The sequence below is a fragment of the Pocillopora damicornis genome, chromosome 10, assembly GCF_964200805.1.
Source record: "Pocillopora damicornis chromosome 10, jaPocDami1.2, whole genome shotgun sequence".
NCBI lineage: Eukaryota > Metazoa > Cnidaria > Anthozoa > Scleractinia > Pocilloporidae > Pocillopora > Pocillopora damicornis.
The window spans coordinates 4497119-4511321 of NC_142679.1; the positions used below are offsets into that span (position 1 = coordinate 4497119).

Consider the following 14203-nt stretch of genomic DNA (forward strand, 5'->3'; position numbering starts at 1 on the left):
AGGCAGGCTGGGGAGTTGAGTATGACTTGCTGAAATGACCAGTTCATTATATTGTAACTGAAAATACTATGCTGAGTATTTATTCCACCTCAAAATAGCTGTATACATATTAATGCATAATCAAAAGCATAACATATAATTGCTTCTGGCATAATGCAATGTGTTAAGCAACACAGCTCCTATGAATATCCTTGGGTTCCATACCTCACAAGTGTGAAGAACTCCTTCATTCATCATTCTTTTAGTCATTCGTACAATCTGAATGTGAAACTACATGTGCACACTTGTCTGATGGTTTGACACATGCTATACACAAGTCAGGCTATTAGAAGAATGACACCAAATTTTTGATGATTAAATTTTATTTTGAACAATATATACTTATAGGACTGTTAGAGCTCCTGTTCCATGGCACAATTCGTATCGATCAGCGAAAGAGGCCTGTACAAAGAACTTGTTTATCACCAACCCAGTGATGATGAAGATTCAGAACCTCTGGTATGACAGGTATGTGAGTTAAATTGTCATCATTTATATAATTATCTTCCTTTAACTGATGATAGATATGGGATCTATATACACATATCTTTCCAATTGTGTCACAATCCTTTCTTTTACTTTTTTTCCTTCAGTTTCTCTGAGGTGCGTTTTGTGGATGGAGACCAGCTACTTGCATCAGGGCTTCCTGTTACACCAGCAGAGTTTGAATTACTTGTTAAACAGCAGTGTGCAAAGACAAGAGAATTCCTTAAAAGAAAGTAAGTAATGGTAGCATCAGCAATAGTTTCTCCTCCAACATATTATATTTTAAGTTGTTATTTTGTATTCAGTATTAAACCACAGACCAAGTTTTAGAGGCTAACTTATCCAAGGGAATTATCCATCCCAAAAGGGACTCATCCACAAGACCCAATTTCCTAGGACTTATTCCCTGGGACTAACTTCTGCTATCTTTGGCATGAAGCAAATTGAAGTCTGTATATGTATTCTCCCTATGGATGATATCTGAGGTCATCATAGGTAATAACTCTGTGGTATTTTTTTGGATTTCCCATTTCTTCACAATTGAATTAACATTACAATCATATTTTTGACCTTGATGTAAAAGAAGCAAAATAAACCCTGTAAGTGACCTGCGGTTTAAAAAACCAAAGAAAAAAGTCCTGAAAAAATTTGGGCTCTGATGAGATTAGAACCTGTGCCACCTAGATACAGGTAGTAAGTGAGAGTTCCCAACTAAGCAAAGCAGCCTTGCAGTGAGAGTGGGTCAAAATAAAATAAGGTGGCCTCACTCCCAACTTCAAGGATCATTTTTTTTTCCCTTTACCATTTGGTGTAACTTATTTATATTCCAGGGTGGAGATGTGCATGGTACGAGAGTGAACACTGAAATCCAGACCTCTCAAACTGGAATCCAGTACAGTTAAACCTCTGACCCATTGCATGTTCCACCAATTTTAATCAATACTTGTACAGTCTGGTGGTTTTTATCTTGACTACTTGTTCTGTGAGATTGGATAATTCAAAGAAGTTCTTTCTTTATACTTGAAATTAGGTGGATTCCTGCTTGTGCCAAAATCCTTATTGAACAACGCCAGGAGTGGATGCACTTAGTGCCAAGTTCTGAGGGTGAATCTGCTACTCTTGTGCAGCAGTTCTTTGCATGTCTTGCGGCTCTCATGTCAACACAACTTCGAAGTTTAGTCATCAATTCCCTTGCAGACTTTGTCAGGTTTCTAAGCATGTACAAGGTAAATGACACTCAGAGTAAATGAAAAATTTACAGATAAAAAGAAAATCCGACGACCTCTTATATAACTTCCCAGCTTAGTTGTCAATACTTACATGCATCTGAATTAGTGTTCATGGCCATGTTAATGTGCAAGAATGGTAAAATTTCAACTTACGATTGAGGATAAAGAAGCTTTGAAGGCTCGTAATAAAGCCTGCCAAGAGGCTTATAAAATCTATAGCATCTGCCACTGATTTTCCTTAATAAAGGCAATGACCAATTACAGGGTGTACAGTTTTTAGTTCATTGAATGAATATTACTGGAAATTCTCTTCAAAGGCTGTTCCTAATCTCCTCTGGTTTTTATTTTTTTCACTAAAAATAAGTTTTTTATGTTTTAAAGAATCACTTCCTTTCAAGACTCATGTTACTTACTTCATGAACTGGTAAATGTATTTTTATCAATGTACCTCAGAAGAGTGTTACATGAAATTATATAATTTGTTTATAATTATTTAACAACATACTCCTTATTTAGGATGGGAATGACTTTGGAGAAAATTACTCAGACCTTCGATATGTCATGACTGAGGTGAGCTGAGATTTTTCCCTTTTGAATTCTATTGAATGGTTATGAACATTTTTTATGATCTGTTTTATGAAAAGTGTAATTCAACAACCCAGAGCTTAGACTATAAAATTCTGTTTCTTTTTGACTAGATTATGATTGTTCAGCTGAAAATTGACAGTGGAAAGTTGACATTTGATCCTCCATTCAGAGAGTTACGGGATATCTTGCTCAGACTGCTGACAGACATTGTTCAAAATGCTGAAGACCTACCTAGGGTAAGTAGAAAATGTTGTGCAAGGATAAAAAGGTGTGGTGGTTATGGCATGGTTGGGTGTGTACCTCACTGGACTCTGGACAGAAGAAGAAGGTGAAGATGGAAGATGGAAGGTGAAGATTGAAGCCCTGGCCAGGTTATTGTGCTGTGTTTGTAGGCAAGACACTTTGTCCTCACAGTGTCCCTCTCTGGCTTGGAGCAGAAATTGATACTGGCAACCAAGGGATTCTGCTGGAGGGTAACCTTGGATGGACAAGCAACCCAATTGGGGTCATGTAGCACTAGTCCTTACTACTTAGTGCTATGGAAACCGAAATGACATCTGATGGCATAGCCCCCTTGTTAAAATATGCCAATTTCTAAATAATTGCAGTGCAGCAAGAGTCGGTAAAATAGATAGTCTTTCCTGTAGCCAAACTGACTCATTTCTAGTATTAACTTTTGGACATTTGTGAGTGAATTTAAACTGGACAACTGTCAGGAATTCCAAGTAAATGTGTCCTCAGCCACTTGAAAGCACAGAAGAAAGCTATTGGACCTGGTAATAGCTGAAGGTGACAGTTAGGTGGAAAACTGAAGTAACGGCTTCAAAGACAGAACGTTTTGTCCAGAGCATTGTTTAGAATTTGCCAATGCATTGAGCAACTTTTGTGTATTTATTTACATGTGTTTTAGTGGGTAGTAACTTCTTAGTGGCACTTTCCAGTCACAGGGGCTATCTGTGTGACTATGAAATTTCATAAATATATATTTTCCTTTGCTGCCATCACTTCACTTAATGCCTCTCTTGCAAATGATTTTTTTTTTACTCTCCCACTTTGAAATTCAAGAACTTTTTGCTCATCTTCTCTACCACAGCACTTTATTCTTTATACTGACAAAAGCGACTTTCCAATTAGCCTCATCCTCACGCCGTAATTTTGTTACCAGATCATTGAACTGCAAGTACTCAAAAGAGGCAAATTGTATTAAGAAAACATAGGTGTTTTGTTGAAATACACTGTTTATGCACCTTATCGATAATAACATGTTTTCCTCTCCTCCCAGGTTGAAATTGAACTGTTTCCTGACATGAAAGACAAAAAGCTTTTTCTGCGCTCTGTACATGTTGATGAAGCTCTTGTTCAGGACTACATGGATCAGGCTGTTGATATCTTTAAACTCAACACTGTTGGACCTCAAAAGTATGTGCAAATGTTATTCATAGTGTGTAATTAAAATAAGTCAAGTCAGGTCAAAGTCATGTCAGGGTAGTAATCAAATTCATGTCAGGGTAATAAACAAAGTTATGTCCCATTTATTACCCTGATATGATGTTATCTATTACCTTACTATGGGGGTATGGTCACTTTCATCTTTTCTTCCCAGAAAGAAGGCTGATACTTGCAGTCTGTTACCAGCACAAGTGTCTACTGGAACATCTGTTAATGAATTGATTACATGCATTCTGTATTCCAGGTATCTAAACACATACAAGAAATATCAGGACTTGCTTAACAACAAAGCTGACACAGAGATTAACACTTTCATTCAAGATGAGCCAGTTTTGTTGGCTTTATCCAAGGTACTAAGTTTGTAGTTGTTTGTAGTTAACAACAAGATGTATGTACATGAACACATTTATACTCATGGTCAATGAATAATAAGCCTTGTGCTTACCACTGCTAAGTTAATCACTTTCTTTTCTGTATCCGAGAGAGATTGCTACTACAATTAAATGAGTGGCATAATTTTACGTTTTGGTAAATTGTGGCAAGGGGAAACAATTCATATGCAAAATTAAAGAATGCATTACAGTATGGAATTCTGTGCAGGGAAATTTAGCATTTTGGGAGCTGTTATTGACACTTTAAAGAAAAATTGTTGTGAATGTTGATTGTAACAGGTAGAGGAAGTTTAACATTTGTGAGATCTTATTGACACAATAAAGAAAAAATGGTGTGAATGCTGATTATAAAAGGTAGAGGAAATTTAGCATTATGTGAGCTCATAAATGGCACATTCAAGTAAAAATTTTGTGAATGCTGATTGCAACGAAACTGGCTGAGTTTAAAATTACTGACGTTGCCAAAATTGTCACCACGTCCCCTTTCCTGATCCACATCAGTGGTGACTACATCTACACATGAACAAAAATGTTTTGTCATTTTTGTATGTCGCCACAATGAATAACCAAAATCTTTTTTTTTTTTTGCAGAAAATTGATTCCTACCTGAACCTGTCCAAGAAGATTGCCTCCTTACATATTACTGTTCCTCTAAATATGCTCTGTTTGAATTGTGATGATGTCAACCAGGAACTATCTGCCCGTGCTGCACGACTGGCTGACAGAATGATACAATATGTTGTGGATCAGAACAGGGACAAAAATAGAGGGTACGAACTTCATTCAGTTCCCTTTTACCCTTCCTACTCAAATTAGGGCTGCGTTTCAAGCTGGAGTTTCAAGCACGAGTTGCCAATTTAGCGGCTTGTGTACTGGGCTGTTAAGTAGAAAGATATGTTATTTTTATGCGAAGCGTTTTTGTTTTTCTGCGATAAAATTTTTACTTCTGGTGACCACTTTGTGATCATTTAGATCACCGAAAAAAAGTTGAGTGTGGAGCGATGAAGAGTACGTCAAAGAGTCGCTAATGTGTTGATGATTTGGTTTTTGAACATGCTAGCTACGTATATTGCTCTGATAGAATTGCGAGATGCGGATCATTGTACACGGGAAGAGCCTTTGGATTTTTAAGATGAAATTTTACATTGTCGTAGTTTACTGTAACCGGGTTTTGAAAGTAGCAGAGAGTTTTTCATCCTCTCTTGCTAGTAGTTCATGTACAGTATTGCATTGTAAGTAGCCATGATTAAAGTGATGTCGATATTTGCCGTAGCTGGCCAAGTATTGTAGGCCTTCGGACTTGATGGTTGACGTAGGCCTCTTTATGTACAGGTTGTGTAAATCGTATGATGAGATATCAGACAAGGTGCAGGAGATACCAGATAACACAAGTGACTTGGTAGCACTGACCCAGTTCTTGGAGAATGCCAGTTCTGTTACTGTCGTCAACTTACAGACTGCTGTTGATGAGGCTGGAGAGAGGCTGCTGTTTTTACTTGATTATGCTACACTTCCATGTATGTTCAAATTCTTTTTAGTTTTTTTTTTTTAAACACGTCCAAAAAGGGTGGGTGCTGGTCAGAGTAATACTAAAGAAACTTGTCGGTGATTGTGTTTTGACCGTGGTGAAGAGCAATGCTTAGTTTGGGCAATTTCATGAAGATCAGATGAAGTTGTAAAGTTTTATTTGAGGCGTACGATGGTTAGACTATTATTTTTTTCATTATTATGTCGTGATTTCAACTACAGACGAAGACCTAAAACTGAACAGCACTGTATTTCACTGGCCCGAACATATTCAGAAAATCTTTGAACTCAGCAAAAACCGAATAGGACACAGGAAGGATCTGGCTATGGATGAAGTCAAAAGAAAGTGAGTTTTGTCTCTCTCTTTGGTTAGTTGTTTTGAAAATTATTCGATGCGTAAAGTTGTTTAAGACCATATTCCGCAGTGAAGGTACAATTTTTTTAGGAAACACTCACAACAATATTTCTCTATGTTTGGCTGCCATATCTGACGAAGGTCTATCGCTCGAAACGTCAGCTTTGGAAAATCTTTACAGTGGCCAATTTACGTTATCAACTCAGTTAATAACACCAAATTATCTTGTAGTACCCTCACTGACGCAGCACCACAGTTTCTTTAGAAACTCGCCCCCTTGGGTGTCTGGAGTAAAAGACATGTTACTCAGATAATGAACTCTACAATATTAGGTGATTTCTAAGCGGCTAATTGATGAAACTCAGCAATGACTAAAAGTTTACTTATTGAATATTATGCAAACTGTACATGAAATATCGAAAGACAGTTGAAATAATATATTTTTCATTTTGAAACTTTAACCATAAGCATTGTGAAACTCTTTTAACTTACGATGTTCGTGAAATAATCTGTTATTACATATGCGTGTTACATGTGAACCGTAAGTATAAGGTGCTATAAAGTGTCATTATCATCACTGTGACTGTACAACACGATTAACGTTGGCAAAAGATATCATCTTTCTCTATTTCTTTACCGAGCTCAAAACTTGCCATCTCTCTTATTCTATTTACTAACATGACGCTATAGACATTGCTGATCCTAGCTGTATGCAGGCCGCGTGTCATATGAACTTCGTAATAGACCTCGCTCACCATAGAGTCTCTGTGGCTCAGTGATAGAGCATCGGTGCGCGGAATCCGAAGATCTGAGGTTCGATTCCTCATGTGGACTCAGAATTTTTTCTTAGTCCCACGCTTGTGACAAGACGAAAAACATTTTTCTCGATATCACAAATTGCCCACAAAAAAAAATTGTAAAGTATGTTCAAGCGCATATTAAAAAATCCCTGATATGTTCTCTATGCAGAGTCAAGGCGTTTGAAGAGAAACTCAATGGATACAACAAAGAAGTTGAAGCCTTTAGGAAGAAAGAGGCAAGCTTGAACTTTTTACTATTAAACTTATTTTAAATATATTAAACTATTACAAGTTTATTTTTTAATTGTACTCATATGATGGGCACACACCTGAGAGTGGTCAGGAGAAATAATGTTTCAGTGACTTTTCTCTGTGTTTAGTCCTTTGCAAAATGATACTAGAATGATTTTATTTTTTTCTTCTCTCTTTAGATCATGGCAGCTGATGAGATGAAAAAGAACGTTGAGAAGCTCGATGAACTTGAGGAATCACTGAAAAAAGCGCAGGAGGAATTGATTGTATGTTTTGTTCACTTGTTTACATCTGTGTATGAAACGATTGACCATAATCTGTTTTTGTTTTATGTGCCGAAAGAACATCCCGATTTAACCCCTTACACCTTAACGTCAATGTGCATATTCTCCATACTGTTTTCTCCACATTTCCTAATATGCTGACAAGGAGAATTTGTTTAACAATCTAGAGTTTCTTTAATTGGAAATCATTTCCTTTATTTCCATGACCTTAATGTTTGAGTTAGGGCAATATAAGGGAGATGTTTGATGCCAGTCACTCTCGGGGGACTGAAAGGGTTAATGCGGCTGGTTACATTTCAGGGCGATTGGAGAAATGTGTCAAAAAAAGTCGTTAGTGAGACTTAAGGAATCTCTCAAAGAAGAGGGTTTCTCATCAATTGGAGGAATGACTATGTGCTTCCTTGAATTACATGTTTTTACAGAGTCAGTAACAGTAAAATGCCGCAAACTTACTAATGTTAGATGTCTAGAAATAACATGTCTATTATTTGATTTTTCAAAGCAATTAAATACTGAAGAAGAATTACTGGAATTTGAGGCCACACAGTTCCCAATACTTCAAGCTATGATTGCATACAAAGAACCGTACGACAAACTGTGGAGGACAACGCTGTCTTTCCACAACAAGAATGAGGCTTGGCTCAATGGTAACAATGTGTTTTTCTTTTATTTGATGGCTACTCTGTATGACAACCATCAAATTGAAAAGTGCAAGCAGTTTCCCGCTCTTTTAGCGTGTGCTTATACTTCATGGTCCCATTGGCTCCTTTGGGTGTCAAGCTTCGCTCTGATTGGTTGTTTTATTACGCCAGGTTTGGTTGTTGAACACAAACAGCGCTAGCATTTTGTCGCGCTTTTTAGCTTGTACTTACTTCGTGTCCTCATTGGCTCCTTGTGGTATAAAGGTGTTCTCTGATTGGCTGTTAGAATTCTTCTAGGCTTTGTTTCTGGATACACGAAAAGCACTTTGTACAAGGCTATGACATTGATGTTTTTGTTTTGTTTTTGCTTTAAAGGTCCATTTACGGACATAAATGCAGAGGAGGTTGAGGAGGAAATTGGTGGCATGTACAGAACAGTACTGAAACTGACCAAGACATTTAGTGATGCCCCAGGCCCCAGACGAGTGGCTGATAGTGTTAAAAGTAAGGTGGACAAGTTTAAAGTTCACATTCCACTGTTGCAGATCATTTGTAATCCAGGATTGAGAGAACGACACTGGGAACAGGTACCTGAGTTTTTTCTTAAATTCGTGGCAATAACGTAGCAAGATAAGTTTGGGTAATAAGTTAGCATCTCGGCGTGTAGCTTCCTTTCATGTCAGCGGGAAAGGAAGGGAACACACCGTGTAATTCTTGTTTGTTACTTGAGCTTATAAAATTGTGAGCAGTGTTAGGTGGACTTGTAAACTCACGGCTTATGCGCCAACAATTTGAGCTGATGAGAAATCAATTTCAGACAAGAAGCATAAGTTTGCACAAACATTTTATCTGCTACCTTCTCTGAATTGAGCGTAAGTTTAAAAGGCATTTAAAACAGTAGGACGCCGGTACAGAAACTGGAGTAAACCAGCATCTTCACGATTTGTCCCAACGTGGGATTTTGTACCAGTTTTAAGTGTACGAACATAAAACAAAATAAGTGAATTGGAGTCACCTTGTAGTAATATGAAGGTCTCTTATTCGCATAAGTGCCCTTTCAACAGCCTCTTAGATTTCTGTGTAGCTCCTAATGAGACATAACGTTGTTTTTTCAGATGAGTGAAGTTGTCGGGTTTGACATCAAACCTGAGCCAACGACCTCCCTCTGTAATATGCTGGAATACAATCTTCACAAGTTCACTGAAAAGTAAGGATGTCTGTATTAGTGGTTTATTTGCCTGCCTAGTTGTGAGAGTCATTTAAGAATGGCACTTCACTAGCTTACATTGTACCTACTTATGTTGAACTTTGTTAGTATTAACTTGTCTCGTACATAAATATCATGTATATTCATACACGGTATTCTTGTTACTTGATGGTTCAAGCTTTAGAGCAATTTAAAATCGAGTGTTAACAGTAATTCGGGATTGCAATCGTTTTAGTTCTGAGATTGGGCTTAAAAAGTCCAACGATACGCGTAGCCTTTCAAAGGCAAATTAAAATCAATCGAAACTCGTCCCAGGCCGCCAACGTATTTCTCATAGGCTCTTTAAAATATTTTCTTTGTTTTGATTGGCCTTTGTGATGCTTTTATTTTACTTTTACGACATCATCGGAAAGCACTCTATCATGAGTTCCGACAATGTTTTAACCTTTTGACCCCCTAGAGAGACTATCATCTAATTTCTCCTTACAGTAACTTAGTTACTTTAAGGAGAGGGCGTCAGGGTGTGAAATTGCGCCTAATACAGGCGCCAATGCGACTAAATTTTTCACTTTGGCGACCAAATTCTGAAAATTAGTTGCCAAATTGGCGACTTGAATGTTTCATCATAACCTTACTAAGAGATATAGTGAATTAAAAAAGATTTGCAAAGATAAATCCGCGGCAAACTTCCCCGTTGAGTTTGTTTCTAAAACGCCGCACTTGAAACTCGATCGCCATCTTGGATTTAGGTGAGCTTGAGCGTTGTATATCATCCATCCTAATGTCCACTTTGTAGTACGTTAAAGATCTTTTCCCCAACCTAATTTTGGAGGGTCTATGTAGAACGCTTGCAGCGTAAAAAAGGGTTTTGTCTGTCTTTGAAAATGGCGACCAACTTTTTTTTAAATTGGCTACCACTTTGAAGAATTTAGGAGCCAAGTGGCTATCAGAGGAAAAAAAGTTAATTTCACGCCCTGAATCACTCAGTAAGGTCCCGAGAATAAATGGATTAATCAGCAACTAATGAAGCTCTTGATTGTTTGACAAATTCTCCTTGTTATCACCGTAGGGAATGTACAGAGAACAGTATGGAGAATATGCATCTTGTAAAAGGTTAAACTGTGATACTTAATCGTGTTGACTTGTTCTTCTACAGACTTGATGAGATAAGTGGTGCGGCCAGCAAGGAGTTTGGTCTGGAAAAGGCCATGGAGAAAATGAAGGTTGAGTGGAAAGATATGTACTTTGAACTCATTCCCTACAGAGACACGGTGAGTTATTTTTAGCATTGATATTGTTCACATTTTCATTATCGTCCTCCTCCTCCTCATCACCATCGTTAACATTCTTCTTATTATCGTGATCATCATCGTCACCAGCATCCTCATCCTCATCATCCTTTTATTTCTCTACTTCCTCCTTACTTCTTACTTTTGACGACATTTTCTGACTGTGAATGTATGAAAATCATTTATGTGAACTGCGGATAAAGAAGTGAACTTTGCAGTCATGAACACTACTTGAGCAGTAGTGAAAATAAGGCCTGAAAAAATTTCAGGCCTGTACGGTATCGTAGAGGTCATGGGTTCAAATCCTGTACAGGCCTTATTTTCACTACTGCTTACATAGTGTTCATTACTACGAAGATCGCTTTCATATTCACGACGTTTTCTGTTAGTCTCTTGTTATCTCTTTCTTCATCCACATCGTTCTTGTCTTTGTTCGTAATACTATTATACAGACTTGAGGCTACGTTCAAGTGCAAACTTGAACGGTAAGATGTACGTCTTGGTTGTTTAATTTTGTTCAAAACAAGAAGTGTATCCTACAGAATATTTTGAAAAATATGTCCTCTTCACAATATCATTTACAGCTGCTCGTGCATTCTCCGTAGTTGTTCTCATTCTTGTATTGAGCAAATTATTGATGTTTTATTAATGACTTGAAGTCAGACAGTGATATTTCAAATAACCATTTGGATATTTTTCTCCACAGGGTGTGTCAATCCTGTCCGCTGTGGATGATATTCAGCTGTTGCTTGATGATCATATTGTCAAAGCACAGACCATGAGTGGTTCTCCGTTTATTAAACCTTTTGAGGCAGACATTAAGGTTCGTTAATTTATAGGCAACTTTACAGACACATCAATTCCTTCAATATTGTGAACATACTTACTGGACATTGAAATGATATTGGAGAAGTCTGCTGAGTTGATAAAAGACTAGTTGTGTTGATCGCGAGTGCAGTTTTTAGTCTTTACAGGTGCTTATTTACACCAAATTGCACTCGAAATCATGTAATTACTTGTTAATAATTTTCATGAAAAACAAATCACAGAATATCAAGAGAGACGAAATTTTGACAGCGCGCGCTTTTTGTAATTTACATTTGCGTTACAACTTTGCATTCGTGTAGATGAAAAATGCACTCGTTTCCAGCCAATCAGACGCTTGTAATTTTCCATATACATCATAAGAATCTAAAGGTGTACCAAGTTTGACAAATGCTGTAAAGGGGAGGAGAGAGGGAACAGGAAGACTGAAATTGGAAATTGGTGGGAGTCAAGATGACCGAGGGTGTATGTCACATGTGCTTCGATGCTTGTCGAAATTATACGATCTCTCATTTTACACGAGATATTTGATGCCCGAAAGAATCTGTTCTATGAAGTCAGTCCTGAGCGTAATTTTTGCTCGTTGGCTTTTAGGAATGGTGCGAAAGGCTCATTGAAATGCAAGATATCATTGATGCATGGCTCAAGGTTTGTTATTTTATTGATTGGGACTGTGCTTTATCAAAACATGGGTACCACAGACGACTACCTTTATCTTTTGACAACTTAGAGAACTTTTCTGTATTAGGGCTTTTTTGAACTGATCTCTCTAAATTTCTGAGACCAAAGTTGTCTGGTAGCCGGTTCTTTTTCTTAGAGCCTAGCTTGGATGGATGTCACACAAATTTTAGTATGGTAGTTCTAGAGACTCTTGAACAAATGGCCAGACTTTAAGAACCGGTGTATAACGGAATGTATTGTAAACTGTGCAGGAGTTACTTACAAGCCTATGGCGACACCTTTACGGTTATTTGGTACTGTGATCACGAACGCGAAATGATTATTAAAAGTGATTTTTACAAGAAGTTTTTATGCGAAATTGTTGATGTGAGATTTTTATAACGAAAGATCTTTCAACTTTTGTTAAAGCTTTGTCCAACGTTTTCTTCAGTTGTTGTCACCATTTTTATAAGATTTTACAGGAAATATTTTCAGCTGCAATAGGTGCGTTTTGGAGGGGTTTAACCCTATCGATAAATATGAAACAACACTTACGAGTTTAAGAAAAGTTACAATGCGGAAAGTCCACTAAAAAAGCGTTGAACTGAATTGTGATTTACAAAGGTACTTGTCAGGCTGACCCTTTTGTGTCGTCTGAATAAACATCCTTGATATCCTTGTGGATATGTTTATTTTAGTGTCAGGCCACATGGTTGTACCTGGAACCGATTTTTAGCTCAGAGGATATCATGGCACAGATGCCCGAGGAGGGAAGAAAGTTTGGAATTGTAGACAGTTACTGGAAAGACATCATGAGTGAAGCGGTGAGTTAGTGTGTTTTAACTATTAAAACTGATATATTGTCTAAGAAACAGTCTTTCCTAGATATGGTTTGAAGCTTCCCCTTTGTAGCTTTTCTCGGTTTCGGAGACCAGTTGTCGGTTAAGTGTGAAAATTAATCCTGGATTACATTCATTTTGCTTGCTTCGCTCTGTTCTTGGCCTGGAGAACTCGGGTTACCTCTGCTAATCAGATGCAAAATTTAAACTAATCGCGACCTAGTCACTCGCCAGCTTTTCGCGGGTACCAAGCAATTTGCATATTTTCAGTTTCGGTGTTCATTGTTACTTACTTTTGTTGTGACTGACGGCTTATATTTCATTGGTCAGTGCTTTGGGACTCCTAATCAAATTGTGCTTTCTTATGAAGTTTTGTTCAGGTATTAAGAGAGTAAAGTATCATTGGTATGATTGGGTTTCATGGTGGCACTGATATGGAGCGTTTTTTTACCAGGGAAAAGATACACAAGTGCTTGTGGCTACGGCTCAGCCCAACATGTTGGGAAGACTGAACGAGGCTAATCAACTGCTTGAGGAGATTCAGAAGGGTCTTAATGCCTATCTGGAGAAGAAACAGCTCTTCTTTCCGAGGTAAAATAACGATTAAACGATCAGCTAATTCATTTTGCTAGCAGCGTGGAACAGAAAAATAATCTAAGTCGTCTTGAGAAATCGAACCACTGAACCTCGGATACTGGTTAATTTTAAATTTGTTTTAATTATTTGCTAGGTTTTTCTTCTTATCAAATGACGAGTTGTTGGAGATCTTGTCAGAAACCAAAGATCCTCTACGAGTACAGCCGCATCTGAAGAAATGTTTCGAGGGAATAGCAAGACTTGAGTTCACAGAGGATCAGGAAGTGGTGGGAATGATCAGCGCTGAGAATGAAACTGTTCCCTTCTCCACTAAAATCATCCCAGCCAAAGCTAAGGTATATGGTTATGGATCGGTATCAGTATTTCAGCAACTGCCCACCTACCCCTCTTTAACCTAAGATAATCCTAACTTGTTATCGGTTGACTGTTTCTTGAGTTAGGGGAGGGGCAGGTACGCAAATGCTCAGATACCGACTTTGATCCATTGGTTACTTCTGTACATCCAAAAATTTCCGGTGTCATCGTAGTTATCTCGGTCATGAGGTAGTTGTGTTGTAATTTCCTAAACAATAGCTGAAAAAGTGAATAAGACGTCGAACAGCTCAGAAGTGAATTCTAAAATACATTTTTCAAAATATGCAAAATTGGAAAAGTTTATCGAAGAATAATTTGAAATAGCTTTCACTTCGTAGGTGCTACATCTAAAAACTCAATACTTAGTACCAACTATTTCAAGGGAATGAT

General features: G+C 37.7%; 1 protein-coding gene across 1 annotated transcript in view; it reads left to right on the forward strand.

The window, feature by feature from the left end:
• LOC113669209 (dynein axonemal heavy chain 3) overlaps positions 1 to 14203 on the forward strand; it is a 51055-nt gene that overhangs the window by 3626 nt on the left and 33226 nt on the right. Inside the window, exons 8-28 of the mRNA XM_089184991.1 lie at positions 388 to 507; positions 633 to 758; positions 1556 to 1751; positions 2271 to 2324; positions 2453 to 2578; positions 3625 to 3761; positions 4036 to 4141; positions 4775 to 4953; positions 5516 to 5700; positions 5933 to 6056; positions 7035 to 7101; positions 7297 to 7383; positions 7904 to 8048; positions 8418 to 8629; positions 9158 to 9249; positions 10406 to 10520; positions 11245 to 11361; positions 11958 to 12011; positions 12722 to 12847; positions 13317 to 13453; positions 13593 to 13794. Coding sequence (XP_089041117.1) covers positions 388 to 507; positions 633 to 758; positions 1556 to 1751; positions 2271 to 2324; positions 2453 to 2578; positions 3625 to 3761; positions 4036 to 4141; positions 4775 to 4953; positions 5516 to 5700; positions 5933 to 6056; positions 7035 to 7101; positions 7297 to 7383; positions 7904 to 8048; positions 8418 to 8629; positions 9158 to 9249; positions 10406 to 10520; positions 11245 to 11361; positions 11958 to 12011; positions 12722 to 12847; positions 13317 to 13453; positions 13593 to 13794 — 2707 coding nt within the window. The remainder of the gene's footprint in view (positions 1 to 387; positions 508 to 632; positions 759 to 1555; positions 1752 to 2270; positions 2325 to 2452; positions 2579 to 3624; positions 3762 to 4035; positions 4142 to 4774; positions 4954 to 5515; positions 5701 to 5932; positions 6057 to 7034; positions 7102 to 7296; positions 7384 to 7903; positions 8049 to 8417; positions 8630 to 9157; positions 9250 to 10405; positions 10521 to 11244; positions 11362 to 11957; positions 12012 to 12721; positions 12848 to 13316; positions 13454 to 13592; positions 13795 to 14203) is intronic.